The 27,964-nt window shown below is 38.7% G+C and overlaps 1 protein-coding gene across 1 annotated transcript in view; it reads right to left on the reverse strand.

The window, feature by feature from the left end:
* Positions 1-27,964, reverse strand: part of NRG3 (neuregulin 3) — a gene marked incomplete at both ends in the record, with an annotated part of 331,529 nt that overhangs the window by 72,576 nt on the left and 230,989 nt on the right. The window contains one exon of the mRNA XM_084210340.1: positions 21,404-21,477. Coding sequence (XP_084066466.1) covers positions 21,404-21,477 — 74 coding nt within the window. The remainder of the gene's footprint in view (positions 1-21,403; positions 21,478-27,964) is intronic.

Below are 27,964 nucleotides of genomic sequence, written 5' to 3' on the forward strand. Positions count from 1 at the left end.
AAAACCAGCTGCCTCTATTTTTCATTTGCCAAATGCCTTCCCATTGAGGATTAGAGATTTTCTTCCCTTAAATAAAACAGAAAAGAGAGCTTAACACATGATTAAAAACAAACTTAGGCGCCTAAATACCTTTGTAAAAGATCTCAATACCTCTGCAGTTGTAAAACAAAGTTAAAGTCACTTTCAAATTGGCAACCAGTCATCTTAGATTCACACCTAAGTACTCTTGAAAATTTTATTTCTTTGGGGTAACATCTAGATTGTGGGGACAAGTGATTCCTGCCCCAAGCCTCACATTCACACCTTCAGCCAGGCTGAAGCAGGAACACCTGCACTCAGCTATTGGTGCATGGAAGAACAGCCATGAATGAATTATCACATCTAGCAACACCTTGTGCTCTTGCAGCTGGTTCTTCCATGACATTGCTGCTCCTGCTCCTGCCAGGTACTTCAGGCCAGTTCTCAGACACCGACATTTGCTCCATTTATAAACATATTTATATATATTTGTATATATTTGCTCCATTTTGCTGAGGTGTCTACTCTCACTTTTGCCAAACAGCTGCATTAGCAGGAAGTTTGCAGGGCACCAACAGCTGGAGCCTGTACTCTCATGGGGGAAATTTCTTTGGAGATCCAGCGACTGCAGAAGGCCAAAGGCAGCTCATCTGAGCCATCTGTACAATCATATTATGCTGCCCAGCTGAGGCCTTAAACCCATCTTAAGCTCCAAAGTGCAAAACCTGATTTTTGTAATGTGTAAGAATTTTCCTTTGGTTTTCAATCTAAATTTATACTGCACCAAGTGAAACCCATTCATTCTTGCACAAACATTATCTTTCAGCTTCAATCATTCTTAAATTTCCTTTATATTTATCCACTTGGCGTATTTATAGACCCAATGACATCTCTGACATATTTCCCAGGCCATCATTCCATACAGCTGCAATTTCCTGACAGGCATTGGAACATCTATCAATTACTGTACTGGATCAGCAATATTTCACTCAAAGAATGGCATTCAAATACTTTTAAAAAAAAACCTGATCACTGCTTTCACCACCACTTCCTCCATTCCTATAAAATACAGTATCTTAAAAGAGCCAAAGATACATATCATGGACTTATTGGTGCTGTCAGAATCACCAGACACAAACCAAAAGCCTCCATCCATTAACAACATCCAGAAGGTCACAAGCTATGGCTAGAGCCTTTGTCAGACTCCTCAGGGGACAGGAGAACATCAGGTCTGCTCTCACAAGTGCAAGTTCACCTAAAGAGGAACAGCAAGGACTCTGCTGGCTGGCACACCAAACTGTACCAATGAAGCCAGAGATTTTTCCTTAAATCCCTTCTGCCTATGAAGGAAATTTCTCCCCCACTAAACAGATTTTATCTCGAATTATAAACCAGAGAGAATGTAATAGAGAAAATGTGTTCCCATCATATTTGTGTGACAACTTACAGATAAAGCAAATCAAAACAGTTTAAAATCTAACTCTTTCCTATAACCAAGATCTGCACTGAGGAAAAATTTTTAGAATAAAAATATTTTGGCTTTAGAAAGGAATATAAAACTCAAGACAGAGGTCTTAAGTTTGTACTTCTGAAAGCAACTTTTAAAAAATCCCATTGCGGTAATTACAGGTTACGTACACACGTAGTCACACAAGAAATTCAGTCATATGCTGTGCTTTTCTCTGTCTTTTGTGTAGGTGCTAAACTCAGACATTATAACACAAATACATTTTTATTTCTCTTTTTTCTTTTCTTTTTGTTTTTTTTTTGTAATGCTGTTTAAATTGCTTGGACAACTTACAATAGAAATTTTGATGTCTCTCTGATTTCTCTTTCCTGTTCAGTCTGCAACTGCAGCAAGTTTAAATATATGTAGGGTAATTACACAGGAGTTGGTAAATACTTCCGTAACAACTGTCACAGTACCTGAAGAAAGGCTTGCTGAAGAATTAATATGAGTTGAGGCCGGCAATATGAACCTTCTTTCTAGAAGACAATCTCAGTCAGTGCTCGAGTCATATACAAATCTCTGATAAGTGTCTGAAGGCAGACAGAAATGACAAATGCCATAAAAAAGGCACACAGCCCTAGCCTGCCTGACTTGAAGTCAGCGTCACTGTGATGGAGCCTGATTAGCTGCTCTGCAATTGCACATTTTCATTTTCTTACAGCCCATTAGGTTGCTTTTAACAAAATTAAACACACTGCGGGGCAAAATAACAAAGTAAACCAAAACAAAACACACTGTTTATAAACATTTTCTTAAGAAATTGCCATTTTGAGGATAAATGTTTCTCTCTTGAGCAAACCAGACATCATTCTTCCCAGTTCCTGCCTTTGGACATCCCCAGAACTGGGATGGGGGAGGGCAGGTTATTTCTATGAAATGCATTCACTAAGAATACATCACATCTAACTGGACACTACTCAATAAAATACATCTAGACTACAAGGGAAAACTACCCATAGGAATAATAACACAAACCAAACTCCACCATGATGAGTAAGATGAATTAGATTAATTAGCATCCATCTCAGCTAAAGTAATGTCACAGGATGCTACAGCTTTGTATTCCATTCACTGCTTTTCCTAGGTTGTGCTAATTTCTGCTTTCTCTGCCCATGGCCATTGAATTCAGCCTGCTCTCTCTTTGTGCTTTTGTTTATTTTTGTATAAAATCCCACACATTGGAACCTGGCTTCCCAGTTTTTCACACATGCTAGCAGGAGAAAGGTGGCAGTGGCATTCTTAAGGGCTTGCTGAAGTTCCAGAGTCAGGATGCTCTGCTCTGCCACGACCTCCCTCCTGCTTCAAGGGGGAACAGCAGACACGTTAGACATGAGAATGGACAGCTCACCCTGTGCCTGGCCTTGTCAGCCACTGCCCCACTCTCCCTGGAATGCTAAGAAAGCAAAACTGAGAGACACTCAGCGCTGGGCAGCAGGAGGTGCTGGTACCAGCACGCACAGCACATCACGTTTCTGCGTGCTGGTCCTTCCCTGGAAGGGAGTGTTTAATGCAGCTGGGAAAGATGCTATCTGTGATGCAAAGGTACAATCCTTGCAGTTGTTCTGGACTGCAGTTCACTGTTAAATGGTGTATTTTAGTGCATTTTCATCTTAGGGAAAAAAAAAAAAGGCTGACTGCTTACATTTTTTCCCCAAGTTATGCCATGAAGAAATATAATTTGCCTTTTAATAGAAATGTCAAGGACCCATTCCCTCCAATTTACTATATAGATTTTTAAATCCCATACAAAAATGTTATAAGTTTAATTGGAAAAGACAGCATGACAGCATAATTTTATACAACTGGTTACAATTATTACAATAGCAGCTTCCACAGAACTCTCAGTGATTTTTCAAGAGCATTTACAAGCATAAAGTGTGAGTTAGGAAAAAAAAAAGTAATTTGCTACAGCTGTGCAAAGAGTATTAAGGAAATCAATCAGCAGTGACACAGATATTTAGAAATGAGAGCTATTTTGCCCATCTGAGAGCACAACTGTAAGATTTGGTGACGTTAATAGGCTTTTTTAAAATGACCAGATTAAATAAAGCATTATATTTTAGCTCAGATATATAGCACATAAAAAAAAAAAGACAGACAAATGGGTTAGAAAAACTATTCTGGTTGTTTTTTTCACTTATGGGGAGAGTGAGATCAATATGAGAGTATGAGCCTAGGAAAAAATGATGACAATGCACCTCTCTGGCAGCCTTAGTGCTGCAGTTGTGAACAAGTTCCTTCTGCTCAGACAGGAGAATTTGCCCCTTCTTTGTAACCATAATGGCATCAAAGATATCCAAGTATTGCCAGCTTGTTTTCCTAACTGCTAATTTCACAGAAGATTCTGTTCTGGCTAAACCCTAGGGTCAAAACTAATGTTATTATTATATGCAACAGACACAAAGCCTTTATTTCAACTGATGATGCAGCATGGAGACTTAATGAAAGACTAGAAAATCAAGCAAACATTTCTTAAAGGGCATGTTGAACTGAACACGGATACTAAAGGAAGCTTTGAGAGCATAAGGGCAATAAGAGAACAGAACACCACTTAATTAGATAATAATGAAAAAGGCTTATTAGGGAAGTTTAACACACTCACACAGAAGTTTATAGAAGACAGCAACCCAGTTCTTTTCCTGAAGTGATTTTATGGTGATAAAAGTTCTGCAGATCCATTATGCTCTAGATTTAGTCTATTTACTTTTGGAGATATTCTCACAGGCCAAAATACCCTCTTTGACCTTGAACTTTGTGCTTTTGTCATTAGATTTCTGATGCACTCAAACCAGATCAGAATAATGCAATAAGGACAGGCTGTAAAGAAACTGGGCTGTGAATAATACATGTAAATTATGTTGAAAAGGGACCTGTGAGTGTTCCACCTGTGAAGGTGGAAGACGGACAAAATTGCTTTTCTTCTTTAGGGAGAGGGGCAGGCATACCAGTATTTATACAGCAGGCAAATTAATTGGCTTTTGCTGAGCTCTGTGCTGCTGCAGCTAAACTGCTTCCACAAACTGACCTACATAACTTCCAATTTGCTTGGGAATTTCCTCATTCAGCCACAGGACAGCACAGCACACACGAACTGCAGAAATGATCTTGGGAAGTCATGCAGCCCCATATGAAATAAATTTCTTGCAAGCAAATTAAAACTTCATAAAATATATTTGCAGTACAAAATTAATTGGTCAAATCAGAAATTGCTGGATTAAAACTCATATAAATACAGTCAGAAACCTGGCATAGTAATTTAAAAGTACTGTCAATGGCAATTAGCTATAAGCATCTAATTTATGGGACACTCCATATTCAGTGCTTTGCAGCAACACTTATATTTATACACTGACAGCCCTCATTTTCTCTGCTGTGCTCATTTCTCAGTCTCCTAATTTTCCTGGTATAGTCAAACTAGGAAAAGCCTGTAAGTCACCCTGCCATATGAAAGATACAAGTTAATTTTCCAGATTGCCTACTCTGAAATTGCCCAAAAAGTAGCTACCACGATAGGTTTGATAGGAAAGAAGCCTCATGAAAGCAGAATTTCTGTCATGGGTTGGTTGAGCTCTGGACTCTGTCTCATTAGCAGGATTTGCACTCAGACCCAATGCACGTATGTAATTTAAGCACAAATTCCAAGAAAATTCCTGCATAGTTTTGGGGTTGAAATGTTCCTCCACAACCCTGAGTAGATCTGTAAATCTTCCAGTAACAAACAGTCGCTCTTCTTGTGCCAAGCAGAAGCTGGACAGGGAATGAGATACAAACAGCTGCTATCTCACCAAGCAGTTTTCATCTCACCTCCTGTTCATTACCAGCTTTCCAGTCCAGCGTTTTTTGTTCCCAGATTTCCTATCCACTACCAATATAACCAAACCAAGGGAAACACTAAAAATATCACTTGGGATTCAAAAGAGAAAGAAAGACCTCCCAGCCCTAAAACTATGTATGAAAGTGTACAGCAGCCATTAATTTCTTTTTGGGCATTTCATAGGTACTAAGAAGCTAATTTTCACACAGTCCAAGTATAATTAAAAAAATTCCTTATGACACATAGGAGCCTAAATATTATTAAATATTAACAGATATGCCAAAACTCCTCTAATAATTTTGCACTCTCTCTTTGCTTTTTACTTTTGTGTGAGAGATTTTGCATTCTTACAGAGCAGACACATTATTTTACATTCAAATACTGGTGCAGCTGCTGCTACCTAAGGCTTGAGAGATTTATGGATAATAACACAAGTGCAAAATAAAAGAGTACATTTGGATGCATATCAAACAGCAGCTGCATCAGTCAATCAAACGGCTGGACAACAGACTCAAGTCTACAGATAAATGTAAAAGAAAATAAAACTCCTCAGCCAGACCAGCTTCTTCAGAAAAATACATTATGTATTTCCCAGTACTGACATGGATAATGTAGTACTTTTCTCCTTGACCAAAGCATGCCACACAATTTGTTTTTCTAAGCCAACATGTGTTAAAGCAGAAAAGAATAGCCATTCTTCTGAATTGCTATCAATAAAAAAGTAGCTCCTGTGTCAGTCAGCTTGTGTGACAATAAAAAACCAGATATGTATCAATGTCAGAATCTCAGCACATCCCACTCTGCACACAAAACATCCTCAGCTCTTTGACACAGTCACTGCTGCAGGATGCACACACTGCTGCTTCCCAGTCACTTCACTTATTCTGACATCTCATTTTTGCAGTGTAAATACCACACTCTGCCCAAAAGAAAACCCCTCTGTGTATGCCTTTTTTGTCATGAACAAGAGACCAGAATAAATGACCAAAGCAGTCCCACTCAAACCTGACAACTTCATGCAGTTGCTTTTTAGTCTTTATCAATCAAAACTACTGAAATAAAAATAATGGTATAGAGGAGAGCTCTGAATTGAATTCTTGATCGAAAATCTGTACCTAAAGCCAGCCTTGTCTGAACACAGCTCTCATTAACAACTCTGGCAGTAAATGGCATTTTGAATTTACCATGCACTAGGGAGGAGCAGATATAAATCAGGGCACCCTGTGGTCATCACCTAGGGATTAACATTCCAGCACATTGATCAAGCAGCTGTGTCTATTCTAACTTTTCTTTCACTTCTAGCTTTTTATGGCCAGCAATTTAAGACACTCAGCAACCTCAGAGCATCCCAAAGTCCCTGCTCAGCAATGTGCCTGACCCTGGAGCAGATCCTGACCCTGAGCCCAAGGCAGCAATAGCAGACAGGGCCCTGCAGACCTCAGCACCAAGTTTGTTCACATCCATCACACTGAGAATGACTTTTCCTCCCGCTCCTCCTGGCCTCCCACCCCTGCTGCTCCACTGTCTTACAAAATGAAATGCCCACAAAACTCATCTTAAAATGTAGTGTTTGTCTTGTATTCCCCGACTTGGTTTTGAGGTTTTTTGAGCCAACCTTGTACTGCTGAAATATTTATCTACTCCTACCACATATAATCTGCTGGTAAGGGATTTTGTATAAGGAATAAAATAAGATGTGGTTAGGGCAGGAATATTAATTTTTTCTCTGATCACATATTTTTCCAAACTCTAAACTGAAGAATCTCTCAGCTAATGCCTAGTACACAGCTCCATTTACTACTTTTTAAACTTTACTATCACTCTTGGCAATAATATTTCCTTTGCTGCTGCTCTTTCTTCTGCTCAGACAGGCCATCTGCCATCCTGCTCTCCAAACTATTTGTCAGCTCCAATCTCCGTAGGCACTGAAGGATATTACAGGCGTGAATCACGTTCATATTGTTCTTCCTGTACTTTGGGCTGAGGACAGTACTGTGCTGTAATGAGACACTGACTGTAGAAAAAAGCAAAAGCCCACAGCAGCTAGAACAGAAGGTATATGTCATAAATTTCCAATGTGCACTTCCTATCCCTTAAAACAAATTTATTCAAATTCTCCCCTGGCAATCAACTTTAAATGGTTTTCAGGACATGTAGATGTTGGCAAAGGATTCCAAGTTATACACATTAGGTTTTCTCCCTAAAACTGACCAATCTGCATTAAGCAAAGCAGACACATTTTTTCAGTGAAAAATGTGTAGATGTTACTCAGATTAATCAAACTGGAGAATCTCTGGAGTGATTTAGTGGAGTAATTCTAAGGATTGAAGCTCTGACAAGCAACCTGTCAGCCAATGAAGGGTTGTTGAAAGTAAAGCACATTGTAAAGATGAGCTGTGACTACTAAAAATTTTGGTTTATGTCAGCACATAAGAAGGAACATTTTTATATAAAAGATCAAAATGGGAAGAACTCAGCCTGCTTGTTCCAAAACGCTTGATTTAGGGTCATGACTGGAAGGCAGGGAAGATCCAGCCTCTTTTAATACCTTTTTTTTTTGACCCCTCTATACATGAGTAATTTTTATTTTAAGGTTTGAGTAAGTCTCATTCTCATCTTAGTAAATCTCATTCTGACTTCAAGCTTCAGGAATTTTCATTTTCAGGACAAACTCAGCTAGGAAGCTAAAACATACAGGAGACTTTGAGGTCTTATTCTGGGCAAGCAAAGGCTCATTTAGAATTCATTTTAGCACATCTCTTTAGTCGAGCAAAAACTAATAGCAGAGTACATAGAAAAACAACAACAGCAACAATGAAAAAACAACAACAACAGCAATGAAAAAACTCCCACAAAAGCACTTTTTAAAAAATCTTATCCTCCTTGTCCATCTTGAAGATGCTGTGCAGCAGGGAAGTGTAGAAAGGTCTGGATTTTGTGTAACATAAGAATAAGAGGTTAACTATTAAAATTCTGCTGAATTTTAGAAAGATTTTAGAAATACTGAGCACTATTGACCCAAGAGGCAGATTGCTAATGTTGCATTATTTCATTCACTTGAGATACACCTAAAGAGTCCCAAATTAAAAACCTAAGCAAGGTCTAGTTCAACTTAGCTCAAGAATAAATATATAGATATGCTTCAAGCCTAATTTTTTATATCTATAAAAGTTTTCTTGCCATCTTCCTTTTCTTTAGTTTTCTCTTATGGTTAAACAATAAAAAGAAATAGGAAAAAAATTTCATTTTCATACGTGCTGAATTCCAGCAGTCAGCCTCGTGATGCTTCCAAGTCACTGAGTTCATCTGAGCATTTCAGGATTTGTGATGTTTTGCCAACACAGCAGGGTTGTTGTCCCTGCTCTCAGTGCAGATCTGCCCTGGCAGATACTGAATAATTTCCCTTACTAAGGAGCAGCCACAGACATTGAGCAGCTATGACTGAGTCTTCCTCAGGTTGTCTTATTGGAGCTTCCTAAATAGTTAGAAGACTTAATCTTCTCTAAAATATCACCTTATACCATCTAAATTGGTTTTTCTTAATTTGCCATAATCTAATTAGCCTCTGATGGGGCAGGAAAATACATCTTGCCCATTTGCTGCATAGGACAGTTAAGTTTTTCTTTTATTCATATATATACAGGGTGGTATGAAAAATCAGGCAGAGCCTTTCCTGCTTTCACAACAACTTCTGGTAAGAGCTTTCTGACTGACACAGTATTGAGGAAAGCAGAAGCCCTGGAGGGAGAAATAGGTTACCCTGAATGTACCTCCAAAGGCACAGAAAGCTCATAAAGCAAGAACCAACTGAAATGGGTCATGATCTCCCCAAGCAGATGCATCTCTAAATTTATCCACCACCATTATAGTTGTTGACACCTTAAGGAAGTGTCCTTATCACCACCCCAACTGGGCCCAACTTGTCATCTTCTGCTTACAAACTCACACAGTAACATTGCCCCTCAGAATCACAAAGGCACGAAAGAGTTTCATTTGGAAAAGACCTCCAAGATATTGTCCACCCACTAAGCCAATAATGACAAGGCCACTGCTACACTGTGTCCCCAAGTGGCACCTCCAGATGTCGTTTTAATACCTCCAGGGATCGTGGCTCTACCATCCTGGACAGCCTGACCACCCTTCTGGTGAAGAACCAACCTAAACCCAACCCAAACCTCCCCTTCACAGCAGAGGCCACTTCTTCCTGTGCTGTCCCACGTTATTTGGAAGAAGAGACCAACCCCCCTGTCTACAGCCTCCATTCAAGGAGGTGTAGAGAGTGATTAGGGTCTCTCCTGAGCTCCCTTTTCCCCAGGCTTCCAATGTTTCCCATGCCAATAAAATGAATAATAAATTACTGAGACTGGCATTGGTGAGCAGCATGCTCACTTGGAGTTCTCCAGGCATCTGTACATTTGGCCTAACCCAGTTTCTTCTCCAGAAGTGTACCAATTGTATTTTAAAGCTTTAAAAGCAGTTAAATCTTTGAATATTTATTGAACACTAGACAAATCTGACCACAAGGGTTGCCTAAAACATGGAGACTGATAAAGACAGTAAATACAGCATTAAGAGGAGACCAAACTGTCAAAGACAACTAGATCAGAGTGGAACACAAAGTCTTCACAGAAACAAAAATACTTTTGCTTTTATATATATTAACATATATACATATTTATATTTACAACTGCTCATCTCCAAAGACCAAGAAGCTCCTTCAAAAGGACACTCTTCCCCCATCGGTGCACTGCATTGTCTGGAGCCATTCAGGGACAGCTCCTCCATCAGCAGGAGCCAGGCTCACACAATAGAGCTGCTCAGCTTCTAGAAAAAGTCTTTTCAGAAGGGCTCATTAAATCCAGAGTTTAAATGCACTAGATCATCTCACTACCAAGAAAAACAGAAAATTTATGAGGCAAGCCACAAATTAAAGCAAATAATTCAGCTGGATGCCTCAAATCTGCTCAATATCTTTTATTTTAGTATTTATCTTGAGAAACAATACCCACCAGCATTTTTTTCAGGATTGAGATCTAAGTCAGTATCTTACATTTTGTAAACTCTAGCACCTTCTATAATCTAGATGAGCAATAAACTTCTATGTTGTGCTCTGTCTAGGGTAGGGCCGTACTGTAAAAAGACACATTTCACTACAGTAGAAATTTCAAGTTTACAGATTCACCACTAAAGCTGGCTGGGAAATACCAGAAAAAGCTTAAAAAAAAGAAAAAAATCAACAACCACAAACCCAAAAAAAGACACTGACTGACCCATTCCCTTTTTTTGTGCTGTGATCTAGGCATTCTCCTGCAAGAGAACAAAATCAGGTCAAGGACTTGAACCTGTCTTTCACCTGTCATGGATAAGTATTCTGTTCTCTAATAATTCTGGGCTTTTTTTCCTGTACCAGATAAAGTTCCTTCGGAACCTGAAAAAGCTTTCACAATAAAAGCACTGTCAAGACACATAAAACCAGTCTGTATTGAAAATACAACCTTTTTTTCGAGAAAAAAATCAGTTTTACTAAAAGCAAACAAAACAAGAATCCAAGTTAAATTTAGATGCTGCTTTTCACAAGCAGCCCACAGAGTGGATATTTTCTCCTTGTAAGCATTAGGTATTAACCTCTCCCTGTATCTTCAGAGATAATTGGAGCCAACTCCTTTGGAAACAAAATGAAATGTCGACATCTGTTCATTGTAAACATTTAAAGAACGTTTTTGGATACTAAATTAAACTGCAAATTGTATTTTTTTTATTCCATTATGGAACAAAAGTAAACATTTTAGATAAAGGCGAAAGGGAAGCCTAAATGAGACAGACCAGTCAGTCCATGAAAAGCTATTTGTGATTAACACATTCATCTGGAAGACTGGAAACAGAGGAGTCAAGTCTTGGAGTCAGAGAGGGAGTAAAGGCCACATGCAGTGACAGGGTGGGAAGGAATCACAGAAAAGCACATGGCAAACACTGAGTGGAAGCAAAGACTAGCAGAGAGAGAAGACTCACTAACAGAAATAAAATTCAGATGCTGAAGGAAAAAGCCCCTCACAAATGGCCAGGAACATAAAGTAGATATGTTAGAATATAAGGTAAAAGATTAAAAAACCAAACAATCTGGTATCTTAGCAGCATATGTAATACACTCAAATCTCCTCTTGCTAACTCAGCTGAGGTGTTAAAATGTTTGGGGAAGACAAGGTCAAAGAGCAGAATTACTTGCAGAAAGGCAATGGGCAATGACAGACAGGGCTTTGCTGTTACTTGTTCTGTGTTTCAGTACTGTTTCTTTGGATGACCATCCAGAGCTGGACTGTCAAACCTGTTACTCAGGCTGTGTGCAGAAGTCACAAGAGAAAAGAGCTTTCTGTCTCCCAGACCCCTTATTAACTTCTGACTGTTGATGGCAGCAAACAATTGTACTTTTTCCTCTAGACCTGCAGTACCTGCAGTGAGAGCAAAGAGCCAGGACCCCTGAGAGCAGGGTGCTTGCTGAAAAGGCTGGAAGGGAATCTGCTCCTCCAGGCATAGTCTCATCAAGAACTGCAGCTTTGAGCCTGCTCTTTGGTTGGCTTCTGGGACAACACTGATCTGGTTTAGGAAATTTGTCTTTAAGAAATTCCTGCCATGAGCAAATTCACCGCTGAAGGATATGAACACATAGGCTCATGGCTGGCAACTTGGACTCCCCAATGGTCGATACAAAACCCACTAGAAAACAGCAGTCATCCATGCCATAAAAGTCATGTGAGGACAATGCCATCTTGAAGGATTCATTAACAAACATTTACCAGTCCCAGTGAGATCAAGATTCTATCATTTGATCTTTCTGATCCAGGAAATAATAATTACATAAATTGCTGGGTTTGCACAGTAAAGTTTTAACCAGAAGTGGCTATTCCCTGTTGCTAAATATAAGTGTTTTATGTTAGGCCTAAGAAATGAGCTTAGAAATGCCTTAAGGAGTCTCAGTACTGTTCTTGTTCTTAGCAAAAGATTATCACTTTGATGTGGTAATCAAACTCATAGTAATGCTGACCCATAATGTTTTCAGTAAGATTGCCATTCTCATACGCAGGTGTGTACATACACACATTGCCCTCACAGATTCTGGTCTTCACAGCAACACAGAGCACTCACTACTTTAACTTTGAGTGATACTTATTCCTGGTTTTCCTTCATGAGCAGAGATTGTTCAAATTAGCTGAATCGACCCTGATAGAAGCTCTAAGCAAAGTGGAAAGTCTAACAACAATAATTGCCTTAATGAGCGTGCCTTGTAAGTGGAGCAAGGACTAAATGCAAAGAGTGAAGATCAGCTAAGAGCACAGAGGCTCTTCTAAGGTATTAATTTTGAAAAGATGATCAGAAACCTCTGCAGAAATCCTCTTGGAAGAAATTTTAGCTCTCACATATGAGGCTCTTAATGTTTTTACTCTCAAGGCAGTGAGCGTGCATTGGACTGATCCTCAGCTTTGTGCTTGTACAGTGCAGAATTTGTCTTCCTGCTGTTCACTACTTACAGTCATAAAACTGTGCTCTGGACAGATTACAATCTGAGGAATCCCACAGCACCTGCCCCCACACTACTGCATTTTTTACTAGAATCATGTAATGGAGAACCACTCATAGGAGATGGCAAAACACTCAATTCAGACTTAGATTTAACACAGACACATTTAAAGACATAGGATTAACTGCCAATAACAGAAATCCATCTCTTTCCTCCATGTGTCCTTACTAGCTCCTGCAACAGGCAACGACATCTTAAAGAAACCTATACCATGCCATCTCAACCAACCATGAAGAATTCAACATCAGAGTTGTGATGTAAAGTGAAATACTATTGCTAAAGTAAGATCCTCTTGGACAATTGAGTAGCTAATTTACAAAGAAAAGAACCCAAAAAAATGAATGCTTTTCAGCTAAGTTACAGTCATGAACATTCTCCTAGATGTCATTTCCTGATGGCCCATCTATCCTTACACTTTCCTCCCTAAGCATGAAGAACTATGGTCACTACACTGCTGAATTTTCCTCTCAGGAGGTCCGAAAATGGGATCTGACATGTCAGTGATTGACTGCACCTTATCAATCCAGGCAAAATCAGGGAAGTCTTTCCAAAAGACCGTGGGAGATTGACACCAATAGTAACATGTTGTCAGTAAAGAGTACACAAGTCAGAAAAGTTAGTTACTGAGGGTAACAGGCGAAATAAGGGGCTTCCAGGGTGTCACAGAACATAGACTTCAACGATGTTTGTACTTGCACAGCCACGAAATGGCCAACAGCAGATTTAGGAAATCATAATGTGTTTGTAAGAGGGATAGGAGGAGTTGCTGTTTCAGAGGCTCATCACCTCAGAAGGCGCCTGTTTCGGGGGAGCTGCACCGCCTCTCACGGCGGCCCCGGGATGCTCCCGGCTGGCGGCACAGCGGGAGCAGCGATTCCCAGCCATGGTCCTTATGTAACACTGCAACCTCCGTGCACAGCCATCTGCTGGGGCTCCTGGGAAACTGAGCGACTCCACCATCAGGTGGTCAGCTTCCCTAAAATACAAGTGCAAAAATCACTACACAAAGACCTAGAAATTCTTTAACTAGACACAAGTCCCACATTTCACAGATGAATGGTAGTTTGGAAAGGCGGCCCTCAGACTCCCCTGCATGAGGTGGCATTCATTTCCTTTTTGGTTTATAGCAACCATGGCTTACAGAAAGACATGCTGATGAAAACTTCTTGTTGGCTGGGATTTTTATTGCTAGAGATCCCATTTTCTTTCTTCCTTGGGATTTGTACCGACTCCATATAAAATGACCTGTTCAATTTCGTTATTACCCTTCCCTACATACATGCAATTTTGAAAGAAGAAGGAAACAAGTGGTTTTGAGGTTTTAGAGTTTTTTTTCCCTGCTGTCAAAGATAATGCATTTGCCTGATTCCAACTGCTTTGTAAGAATGTCTACTAAGATGCAGCCTGCACAAACTGAATTCCAGAAGACCATCTATGGTGTAAAAGCCATGGCAAAAACAGACATAATATAATACTTCAAATTGAAAGTTTTAAAATAAAACAATGTTGAGTAACCAGATGCCAATACATTCTTGTCTTCCAGGAGAAGAGATGAACAGAGAAGAATAAGGAACTAATGCTTCTTTAAAACTAATATAAGAATTTTGGTCTAATTTAGATTGAATTTTTCTATTTTTCCAAATAAACATGTATAACTTTTTATTTTAATGTTATTTCAGCTAATTCCTAAATAACGATCCATATCAATTTAGTAAAGGCTGACATGTAATTTAAAACTGAAATATTAAATGGAAATAAACTGTAACCCCCTTACTAATATTTCCAGAAAGAAAGCCAGAAGGTGTGGGGAGTAGTTGTGCAAACCCACTGCTGGTTTGTTTTTTTTCTAAAAGGACTGGTAATTCAAAGAAAATAAGGAAAAACCACCTCTGTTATTGCACACAAAATAATGAAAGCAATTCAGCTTCATATTTGGCAACAGCACTCACATGAACACACTTTTTTTCCCTGTTTTGACTTGAGAAGAGCAACATAAATTTAGAAGATGAATGAACTCACAATACTCTCCCCCCCATTAGAAAAATGAGGATTCCCAATATCCTTCTGATTTTGAAAATCTATTTTGCAGCACTGACAAAGAAAACAAGAAATTAAAAAAAAATACTCAAAAACATCTATACTGCACATTCTGGACAAGTCACTGTTAGCTTATCCATAGAATCATATATTATTAGGTGTTTCCTATGAATTTAAATTTTGCTTTTAGGATGGCAAGAAATAACATTATCAAAACTGGCACTGATTTTCTTTGCCCATGGCATTAGTGGCAAATCTGTGACTTCAATTAATCTCTCTTTGACTTTAATGTTTCAGGACATGCTGATAACGAACACATTCACGTTTCCAGTTATCATCGGTGAACACTTTTACTGAAGCTTTGTTAATGCTGCACTTCTGGTTTGGAACATTCCATTCCAGCTCTGCAGAATAAAGCCTAAGTTCTTATTATAAGGAAAAGAAAACAAAACCAGCAACAAAACAAATCAAGACGTTTCATACTACTCACAGAAAGTCAAATTTTACAGCTTCCATACAACTCAGATTTGAAAACACACCATCTTTTATTGATCATATCCCAAGGTCGTTACATGCCTGATGATCAAAGAGGAGGGAAAGCATGTCCCTCATTGCCTTGGGGATATCTCTTCTTATTTTACCTTGCTGATGTTTCATATTCCTCAGTCTGTCTCTCATTTGAGGCATTTTTTCTCACTTTCAGTCAAACTTATTGAAACTTCTGGAGAGATTGTGTTGCTTTTCTTCTTTATTACTCTTTCAATTAAGGCAATTCCTTCCTTTCAATCCATTAATGCATCAGGACTCCTCTAGTTTAATTTGTTATGCATTTGAACTGGAGGAACTCTGGTTATACACCTTTATGAAGAGACTGCAGTTGAGAGAAATGTCAGATCCACTTGATGGAGGCTAACAGATCTTCTACTGACTTGTCATTTTTGAGGATTTCCCTTGACTGTAGTCACCACATCTTTTGATCTTAAAAACTAATTTTACAAGCCAATAAAATACCACCTTTTGATTATTTAATTTGTGTAAAAGCTTAATATCCTAGAGCAACATTAATTTTTTTTGTGAACACAGAGGTGGCATGGCATTCTGCCATTAGTTTGATAAGACAGCATAAAATGACAGCCACTATAAAAGAAGCTTGGTCTACAGCCTCTGCTTTCATATGCTTTTCCTGAGTCTTGAACAGATGAAATAATTAATGCAGAGGGACTTAAAACCTTTTCTTTTTAACACTAAGCTAAGCCACAAAATTTAGACTTAGATCTAGATTTCAGAAGTTCTTTCTGGGATTAAGTAAATCCCATGTTAAATCCATTTAAGAAGGACTTGTCCTCCACAAAACTCAGACATCCACCTCTGGGTAGTCTCCCACTCCTAACTGCCCCTATTTCCATGCAACCTTTGAAGTCCTTCCAACAGGAAAATCTTATTTTCTCCTATACCTTCTAGAAATCAAAATAGGAGGAAAAAAGCAAATTCAGAAGGAACTCTGACAAATTCAGAAAGGTTAAATATATTTAACAAAAAAATATTCAGGCCCTAGAAAATCAGTCATTCACTGAGGAGCACAGATTTCATTGTATGCATTCAAATTATTTGAAAATACATTTTAGAGATATTTCACAATGTTGATGCTCCTTATCCTCTTATTTGATAAAAGTCCCTTTGCAAAGAACCTTTGTGGTGTCCAGTGCAGTGGCACAGACTTCAAAGCCACGTCTGCTTAAAGCAGGAGGCTGAACTTCCTGAGTTCTCCAGACTTCTTGGGGAGGTGTTTTTTTTGTTTGTTTGGGGTTTTTTATGAGAACATTAGTGGGGGTCTTGGGGTTTTTAATACATTTTTTGAAAGACATTTTTTCATTTGCAACCTAGCTATAGTTGATTTTCTTATCTACAGTCCCAGTCTTCCAGAAGAGGGAGTTTGATCCTTTGTTACAGTAATCTAAGAATGAGCAACTGCAGGTTCCAGATATGACACTTGCAGGTTTCTCTTTGATGAGATTCAAAGAGAAACATGTGTGCCATGTTGTCACAGGTTAAAGTGCTATAAGACCACAGGCTCTAGCTCAGTCGGTAGGAAGAAGACTTTTGACATTTGAAAAAGCCAGTTTAACAAAGCTCAAACATAACAACATGGAAACCAACAGGAAAAAAAAAATCAAAAGTTGAAATGAAGCATTTTAACAAAGCACAAAAAATTGACACATTTTACTGTAAGTTTTGTATGGAAGCTGAAAAGTCTTGAAATCCTCAGAGTAGGGATGCTAAACAAACCCTGTTTCTGGTGGCTGGTTCACATGGATTATGAGTGAAGTATGATCAGATTACACAAGAAATTATGTGATGGGGTTGACTGCAACAGCAGCAGCATGGCCTGGTGACCTACAAGCTTTCCAGCCCACTTTTATTCTTCTAGGAAATAAAGCATTTATTCTGCAGAAGGATTGCATAATATTCCCAATATTTGATAGGGGATCCCTCTACTCAAGCTTCTGAGTCAAATGGGACAAATGGGAATGTTAATATGATGAAGAAAAAATTAATAATGAACACTGTAAAATTGAAATACACAGTTTGCATAGAAAAGTAGCTTTCAATGCTAAGAACAAAATACTTGTAGGTGAAGAGGAGCAATTTGGTAAAATGAGGTTAGGTGATAAACTAATTTTCAATGTCTCATTCCTCACTTTGGAATATGCCCACAGAACAGTCAAAGCTCTAAAGGTTTTACTTTGCCTCAGTAAAAAAGCAGATTAAAAGAAATGTCTGCAGCCTACATACAACTTACCTTTCAGGACTCATTGGGCTAGGCAGGTCTACTCCAGAACACTATAATGATAGTATAGGAGTACATTTCTACAAGTTATGTCATAAATAAGCTCCCAACCCTACAGATACACATAGGACTACAGAAGAATGTCTTGTGCATAAAGTTGTATTAAGGTTGTACTTAAAATGCTGAAAATAGAAGTGTTCTACCATTGCTGTTAGCTGTATTTCCAGAGGAGGTAGCCCAGACAAAGAAAGCTGAAGTAGCATTCTAAATATACTTTCCTTCCAGTGTGTGACTGCTGTTTCTGTTCTTTTTGTCCCATTATTATTTTCATCCATTTAACAGAGAAGATGACAGAGAGAGAGAGTTCAGTTCTCCTGCACACTGTTAGCATGGCTGACCTATTTCCTCCTCTTGACAGAGACGGTGAGCCTGGGTGGCTTTGCCATGCAGCCTTTTGCCCTATTGGTGACATTATTATTTTGTTCCTACATGTCTGAGGCTCCCATGGTTTAGGCAAGTTTCTCTCATATTGCAAGATTACCAAACTTCTCAAACTACTGAAGTTTGGATTGTTTTGGATTCTTTTTTAACAACTTTCTCTTATAGCCAGAAAACCTTGTCAAGAGTAGAGATATTAAGGGAAGTGGAAGCTGTACACCTGTGACAACCTTAAGGTCCAGTCACAGAGCCTGTGCCTGCAGTGTTTTGATATTGGCCTCTGTGTGTTTCAATTTTTTTTTTCATAGGACTTTAATCCTATCTTTGAGCTGAAGGAAGGTAGCAGGTGGTGGATCTGACTGCAAGAAGCCATGGATGCCAATTCAGGAACTCTGAAACACCCTCTAGTAGTTTCAAGAAGTGTTTTCTGAAAACAGAATCTTAAATACCTTCATCAGTTACTTAAATTAAACTACATGTTTGTGATCTAGCATGCATTAATCTATGTTAAGCAATACATAATTTGTATTAATATCTGTGATGCAAAGTCAAGGTGTGCCAAACATACATCTAGAATGAGGTAAGAAGCTGGTGTTAAAAGTATTGCAGGGCCATAACACACCATTGTCCACTATGCAAATAATATGCAGATAATAGCTACGCTGAACAAGCTTGGTTTGTTTTAGCAGGCTATTTAAAAAACAATGACCAAAAAAATGAAGATGCTTTGGCTCAAGTACATAAGTAACAACTTTATGACAAATTGTTGCTATTTATCAAGTGACTGGTGCAGATTCACTTCCCAGTCATGACATGAAAATATAACCTGTGGTATCACAGGCTAGGTAAGACAAAAACACTGCTTCAGTACTTGATGCATGCAAACTTCAAATAAGCTAAATGTTAGCACATGTGTTATCAACAGCACATTCACCACGTGGAACACCCTGAGCAATTCCATGAAACTCAAATACGCTGGACTTCATAAAGCTTGACTGACACCAGCCAGTGCTGGCTATGTGCAGTCCAGACAAAAAAAAACCCTCACTGCATTTTCCAGCTTTCAGAAATTTAGTGTTGCATTTTAAAAAATTGCTTGTTTCTGGAGCCACCTCCAAATTCACCCTTCAGCCATTCTCTTTCTAATCCAAACACATTCAACCACAAACCTAAGTTTTGGCAGTACAAACCCAGAGCCTTTAAAGATGATAATCTGTGCTTGACTACTGTGTCAAATACTTTTTACACTCCTCAGGTTATGCAAATAACAAACACTTCTGCCACTGAGTGCTACTTATCAGCGTGGTATTATTTTTTTTTCTCTCACCAGAAGGAAGATAACTGCATTACTGATTTGACTCCTGAACAAAATGTTGTCACTGTCCAGCTGCAGCAGAAAGTTAAATTATCTTCCTTCCAGGCTCGACATCTTTAGAACAAGTGCATGTGCACACATGTACACTGAGATATATTACATTATACCAATACACAGAAATGGACCTGAACTGGACCTGTCTTTTCCTCTTTTGAAAACAGACAAGGCTCAAACATAAGATAAATTTCAAAACTGACTAGAAACATACCTAACTCACGTTAACCTTCGTCATTCATACCAAAAGAGAGGCTCCTTTTGGGCCACAGGTGTGTCCAGTGGACCCATGACAATGTCAAGCCAAAGCCCCTCCTCCTTACATACTCCAAATACTATAATTTTGAAAGAAAATCTCAACAACATTTAAAAAAAATAGTTTCTGTTTTCAGAAGGTATAAAAAGACTGTTTCAGCAGCACTTAGCCTCACTATCATGTGGCTGAAAAATGATCTGGAAACAATCCAGCCAGAACCCAACTGGAGTAAGCATCTCCTAATAAAGAAAAGCAAGTCTGCGCAACAAACACAAAGAAAGAAACAAAAATACTGTCTGCACCAGATAAACACTATGGGGATATTGGTCTTGTTAGATGCAGCCTAATCTGGGAGCTTTTTGGGGCTTTGTGTTGAATCTGCACAGACTTAACCTCTACTCTTGAGAGAGTAAAGCCAGAGTCCCCTGTGAAAACCAGGTCAGACAGAACTGTAGTTCATCAGCTGTCCATTCCCACACTTCTAGGATACAAACTACTTTTTCTTTGACATATACACAGCTTCTGTGCTGACACATGCACAGAAAACTTGGCTGAGGTAGAATCTGCCTGTTCACTACAAGCTCTGCACTTTATCATTAAAGGTCAATCTAAGGAGAAAATAAACCAAACACAAAGCAAACCAAAATGGCAGCTACACAACACAGAACTACAAAGCAACAGGTGCCTTTGGAAACAAGTTTTCACATGGAAAAGCACAAGAAAATAAATTAAAAAGCACAAAGACTAGAAAAACAAGCATTGTTCTTCAAAAAAAACAACAAAAAAACCCCCTACTAAAATCTAGTTTTAAAGAGTACCCAAAACCAGAGGACTTAATATGCTACAGTTTCCAGGTACATGAACAAAACCAAGAGATTGGATATGACCCTTTGTTGTACGTCACTTCATTTAAAAATGTAAGATAAACATAATTAAATGGATTCACCTTCCAAAATTCATCTTGGATAATATTTTTGGCATAGTTTTTTTAGTCAAGAGAATTTAGAAAGGGAAACAGTGGAGTAAGAGAAGATATATGCAGATGTTGTTGTGACATGCACTGGCCAGTGTAATAGTAAGTTACTTTGTCTCCACAGTACTACCTGAAAGTACATCTTTATAATTTATTATTTATGCAAATAGACAACAAATCACTTGCCAAAGTGAAAAATAATAAACTTCCATGTAAAGTGATATAAACTATTTCCAAGGAGATTATAATCTCTTCAGTGCCAAACAATGTGCATTTATTTCCTTTTGAAGGAACCACTTTGCACTCTACACCGGGTTTCCTTCTGAATGATGTAATTTTATTTGTTGTTGAGTCAAAAGTAGAGAAACACAAATGTTTTGGCTCTAAGCAGGGACAGTATTATTCCAAACCATAAGGAACCACGTCCCCTGCTGGAGCAGCACATGTTCCACAAGAACAGAGACTGGATGATGTGGTTTTACCCCACCAACAAGAGCATCCCTGCTCGTGACACACATCTGCAGTGGCCCACAGCAGGGACTGTCTGACTACAGGCAAAGGGTCATCTCACATGGCAAGAGCAGCCTCCAGCATGGATTGGAAATAGAAGAAAAACATTTGACGTACTTGGATCTGACAAGATTGAGTCGGTTTTCGGCAAAAATTGGTCACAGCGGACTCCTTGGTAGCCCTCTTTGCACCTGAGGAAAAGGGGATAAATGACAAACATACGCATGCGGCAGTGAAAGGTTAATCTCAAGGCACCAAACCAACCCTGCCAACACCGCGAGGGACTCGCAGCTCTACAAAATGCAAGTTATTTGCACTCTAATGGGAGCATGGTTATTACTGGAACACAATGGAAGCAGGTAAAATAATTTGTATTTCAAAAAATTTCCCTTCGAACTTTTCGATTATTTTAGAAACTATGAAAACAAACATCGTTCTAGCATAATCACTATTTGAAATATCAATTCAGTGAAACAATCAAAGAAAAAAAAACCTGCATAAAATACACATATTTGCAAGTAAAATAAACTCTTTAGGTAACATAGCACTTCATAAAGCTTCCATGCTGCACACACCATGAGACAGACAACTTATCTTTGGCTGTCTGAAAAAGCAGGGAACAGTTAGCTAGCCATTAATTTTAATACCAGTTTATACTGTGCTTAAAAGATAAAATGATAGACATCATCAGGCATTGTTTGCAAGCAGGAAGTTTAAGATGCCTGTGAGATTAGATTTTAAAGCACATAAACCAGAACAGCCTCCTGCCTCAACACACGAGAACTGGCTTTGACTGAGATTGTAATACTATTATTTATCTTGAAGCCTTACTTTGAAGAAATTCCATTTGCTGCTTTTGAACTGTTCTCAGAAGTCTCATTTCAACTAAGTGTATCAGAATCAGATCTTTAATTATTTATTCGTCAAGCAGTTTTTCAGAGGAAAGTGATGGACACTTTAATTATAAATGATAGCACCAGGGATTCCTTATCTCCCAAAGCTCTTGCACATCACATAAGCAATATGCTCAAATCAGCAACACCACCTTTCATTAGGGTTGACAACTGCAGCTTGAATGATGTGATAATGTCAGGAGAAGAAGTTATCTGTTCCTTCACAATGTTTGTACTCAGGCTTCCTCTAAATGTTGTCTTTTAATATGCTTTTGGTTTTATAAATTAATGGTTCAATGAGAAGTTCATCTCACCAGCATTGACTTAGGGATTAGTAAGAACATTTGTGAGAAAATATGTAAATTATGTTCCCATCAGAACCAAAAATGTAGTAAAAATCCACAGCAAGAAAAAGATTTAAAACCCCCGTACATATAATATTTCCAAACCTCCCTTTTGGCCCTTCTCCTTGATGGAAATGAGGTACTGCTTTGGAGATCAGCTTCCTCAGTACCTATAGATAGGTACTCACCTATCTATACAACAACTGACTTGAAAAAACTGTTCGGGTTTTGTTCCATTCAGATCCCATGACAGTGGCCATAAGCCGTAAGTGGTCAAGGAAAAAATGTTCTATTAATTAAAACTGTCCACTAGTCAGAAAAACTGAAGTCCACATATACTCAGATACTGACTCATGCATCTTTTGCCTCTGATTATGAAACATCAGAAGCTGCCTCAGATCAAAAAGAAACTGTTCACAGTCTTGAGAGGAGCTGACAGACCCCATACCAAAGCTTAAGTACCACCTGCACTGGTGGGGATTCTTGCCTTTCTGTGAGCATTTTCTATTAACTTTTTGACACACATTTGCACCTGCCCTGGTTATGAATGCCATATTACAGACTTAAGACCCTCTATCCTAAACTGTTGGTCATAAATCATGTGAGGAGAAGGTCACAGAGTGTTATCTCCTGGAAGAGCTGTGCCAAGTGCTCATCAGTGTGCGTGGACATTTTCACTTACCTGTACCTCTGACAGACATGCCACAAGGGGAATGTGTTTCTTTCAAAATTAAGTACAGAGGTGGATGATATTCCAAAGGATAATCTTTTAACGTGACACCATAACCTTACACTCAGATAATACCTGCTATGGTGAGATTGCACCTTGAATGCTGTGTCCAGTCCTGTCACCCTCAGTACAAGAGGGACATTCAGGTGCTGGAGTCCAGACAAAGGCAATGGAGCTGGTGAAGGGAGTGGAGCACAAAGGAGGAGTGGCTGAGGGAACTGAGGAGGTTTAGCCAGAGAAAAGGAGGGTCAGGAGGGACCTTACTGCTCTCTACAGGTCCCTGAGAAGAGGGTGCAGTGAGGTGGGGGTTGGTCTCTTCTCCCAGGTAAGAAGTGACAGGATGAGAGGGAAGAGCCTCAAACTGCACCAGGGAAGGGTTAGATTGGGTATTAGGAAAAAATTCTTGACTCAAACTGTGGTCAGGCATTGGAACAGGCTGCCATGGGAAGGGATGGAGTCAGCATCCCTGGAGGTATTTAAAGCTGTAGATGTAGTGCTGAGGGACATGGTTTAGACATGGGTTTGGGTTAACAGTTGAACTTACTCATCCTAGAGGGTATTTTCAGCCTCATTTTACAACTTGATGGCCAAACATAGCTTGCTTTTTTAAACCGCATTAAGTTTTTCAGCAAAGATAAAAATTAAAGTCTTTAGTTCCCTTAACAAATTATTTTTAAATCTGTGAAAGCAAATAATTGCAATAATTGCTCTGCCATTATGACACCCGAGTTCAAACTTTTGCCTGTTAAGTCCTTAAGCCTTGCAGAATGTACATTTGACAGTTATAATGCTACAATATGATAAAAGTTTATCATGTTGTGGCATCCCATAATCTTAGCTAAAGCATCTATCGTGTGTCCTAAATAGGCAGATGTGATATGCACACATGCTGCTTATTGGTATCACACCTCTAGGTAAGAAAGCACAACAACCCACTGCAGAAAACCCTATGAAAGCAGCACTGTGGTGACACACACAGAAGTTCAGCAAAGTCCAAATGAGGTCACTCAATATTGCCATATGCAGTGTGAATGATCAAATACATATTTATGGATGCATTAAAAAAAATGAGTTACCAGAGAAACCTTGAGAAATGCCTAGGTGCAGCTCATGGTTTCAGAAATGATCGTTCAGTTCTGAGACAAACTAATGTTTATTAGAGATTCCATTAAAAAAAAAATAGAAAAGAAAAAGAACCTGGATAAGAAATTGTCTGTAGTGAAGCAAAAGCTCTGAAGTGCATGTGGGAGCCCTGCAGCCAAGGCTGGAGAGGACAGCCTAAGATCCATTCCAGCACCAGGAACAGCTCCTCTGCTGAAGCACTGCGCAGCATCAGCCGGCCTGGGCTTAAGTGAGCACCATGGCAAAGGGGTCTAAAAATGATGTTAATTGCAGCCTCTTTGCAAAGTAAATAGGGAAGAAAAAAAAAAAAAGAGGAATTCTCTTTTTGCATTCAGATTTTCACCCAAATGAGTGTGTCTGACAAGCTCTAGACCAAAAATACCAACAGGATTGTGCTGTATGAATGGAATTAGTTAAAGGCTTCTGATTACACAGTAAGAAAAGACAAGCACAGGTAAAGCTAATCTGCACTGCTGAAATGCTTGCAAACAGCATATCTCTAACTGATAAGTGCTAAATTCAACTAAGATTATTTCATCATGTCTTCTTCACATCTTTTTTTGGCAATGTACTTTCCCAGATGATTTTTTTGAGGTCACCAGGAAAAAACTGCATTGTGCATTGCACTTTGTGAAGTCAGCCACAATGACCTCTGTGTGAAAACATACAGGGAGAAACACATCTCTCATTCCTCGTGAGAAGGCTTTTTTCCCTTTTTACTTAAGCACATTTGCACCTACGTATTAAAAAGTAAGTACCGTATGAGACTTTATTCATTCTTTCATTGGTTTTGCTAATGTTAAATAGTACTAATGCCTGTATGTTCCAATCAAAGAGATCACAGACACTTTCTATGGACATTTTCCAGAACTGTTTCTTGTACAACGTTATGGAGCCAAGGGACATTTCAAATAGTCTTATGAGTGACACAGTCATCTAACACAGCACTCCAATTTTGCAGGTTTCAGGTTGGATACATCTGAAAAAGTAAAGTGAATGGTGGTGAGGGTGGAGCAAATTGCACAATAAACAAAGATGAAGAATAAAACAGATGTAAGACAGCAGAAAGGGAAGAAAGAGAACCTCCTTAGAAGACTTAGGGTAGGACATAAAACTTAAGGCCAAGAAGCCAATACTATCACAATTTACATTTTCCCCAAACACTTCTATATAGAGCTCCACCTCCCTATTAAGCCTGAATATTTACTTGTCAAGGGAGAGGAAGGTGGAGAATGCAGAAGAGTGAGTGGCAGCAGCAAACTGCAGAGGCTAGGAAAGAAGGCAACACTATGAATCCCCATCCCTTTTCTCCTCCTCTGTGATATCCATCCATCTGAAATGGAAACAATTCTCCCTCTTCCCTAAGTCTGGTGATCACATTGCCTCTGACCATGTGAAGAAGTATGCAGAAAATAGTTTTTCTGCACAAAGAATTTGGCAAAAATAAAATATACGAGTTAATTTCAAATGAAAATGTTGAAAATGACATGTGGCATCTCGGGGACAGACTAACCAGAAGAGAAAACTGTAGGACTACACACCAGGAAAACAAGCATGTCCTAGGCCAAAGGTGATATGTGACTGAAAAAAAAAAAGTCATAATAGCACAGTGCCCAAAAGATTAACTTATATGAACCTATAATCTGATTCCAGTCTCATAAACAGGAGTAATCCAATTTGAAAGATGGAATTAATAGTACCTATGAAAAATGAAATTTAATTTTTGCAGTGAATCCAAATCAACACACATTTCCATCCCCTTGTAAAACTGCAAATTGGCAGTCTCCAAGATGATATTAATGAGAATGATCCATCTCAGTGGATCAGTTGCAAATTATTTTCTCCTGACACCATTATAGCCCCTGTACTAAGACTCAGATGCCAGTAAGAGAACATACTGCAGCTCTTATTTATCCTCTAAAAGAGACATCCAAAATCATGATAAGGAAATATTGTTATGGTGTATAAATTTTGATCAAGTATTTATTTTCACACAGAGAATGCAATACTCTTTAACGTGGATCAGAGAGTCAGTCACACAATAAATCTATGACAGCAAGCCATGACATTATATAGGCCATTGGGCTGTCCCACAATCTAGCCTGAAATATGCTGTAAACAATGAAAAATAATTCCTTTGCCCTGCAGGTAAGCTAAATATAGATTTCTGTATTTGCAATGAGAATGACCTTAACTGGAATACACAGCAATTTATATTTATTATTTGGATTGTTATTAGGTGAAGATTTTATTCACAAGGGAAGAATAATTAATCTTAACAGTGAGGGTCAGAGACAGGATATCTTGTCATTTAACACATTTTAAGGCAGCCAGTCTAAGCAGAAAAGAAGCTTCTTTGATTCCACAGATTAGGCCACCAAATTCAAGTGAGAACACTGAGCTCAAAGCCAGAGAGAAAATGAACCCTTCAGAAAAATCAGTAGTTTGCAGTCTGCTGGTCAGGAACTCGCCTGAGGTGTGAGATTCACATTCAGTTTTTGGTGTGAGAATGGAGCATTAGAGACTCCAAGCCAGGTTTTCTATATTGCAGAAGTGTCCTGATCATTTGAGTGTTATCTATTCTTAGGAGAAGCTCCTTTCTTCAAGTTCTACCCCTATGGTCTGTGCTGTGCACAACATATAACCTACCACTAAAACTAAACTAAATTCAATATAAACACATAAAAATACACTAAATTAAAGTAACATGAATGCAGGGCATTAAAAAGAACAAACTGGGGATCCAATAAGGAACTGGCCAAAGACATACTGCTTCTTGAACATACTCATGAATCCCTTCAGATGGGAAGGCTTGAACAATAATCCAGGATACTCACTCTCCTCCTATTTCCTTTTTTTTTCCCTTTCAAAAAAGTTAATTTTAGATAATCCCCACAACAGAGAGGCTACTTACTGTATAATAAAAGTTTAATACCAGGGTTTTAACTTGATTTTGTTAAGACCTTGCAATCTACTATGTGACTGAATTAACGTATGTATCTGCCTCTTCTCTTTCTTTCCTTAAAGAAATAGTACAACTCTTACAGAATGGACAGTATCCACTTTAAAAGGAAAACCAAAAAATCCACTTGTCTGTCAGTTTTCTTCAAAAATGTTGTAACTATTAAAAATAAGTTGAGCAAGTAACCAGAAAGGAAATTATCTTGAAAAGGCAGACAAAGAATAGTAAAGAAAGGGGGGTTTTAACATTTTCTGTGGAACCAGGCCAGCTGAAACACTTTAACATCATAGAGAAATTATAGTCAGATTGTTAAAAAATCATATTTATGGTTGGTACAATTCATTGTATTCTTCAGTATGTAAATTGTCAGTGCAGCTTTCTGAAACAGGGAAGGACTGCTGTGCTCTCTCAATAGATGGCATAAAGAGAAGAGGTCACAGCTACAAAACCCTGAGACATTGCCCAGATTTAGATAATAAAACTTTCAGCTAATTTGTTGACTCCAGTGTTTCAGGATCCTTTAGCCTTGGAGAAACTAAAAGGGGACACTTCAGTAAATCCTCTGTAGGAATCACTGAACTAAATGAGGCTTTTAACATTTGGAAAGGAGTTATGTGGATTTGACTT

The sequence above is a fragment of the Fringilla coelebs genome, assembly GCF_963513975.1.
Source record: "Fringilla coelebs genome assembly, chromosome: 8".
In the NCBI taxonomy this organism is placed as follows: Eukaryota; Metazoa; Chordata; class Aves; order Passeriformes; family Fringillidae; genus Fringilla; species Fringilla coelebs.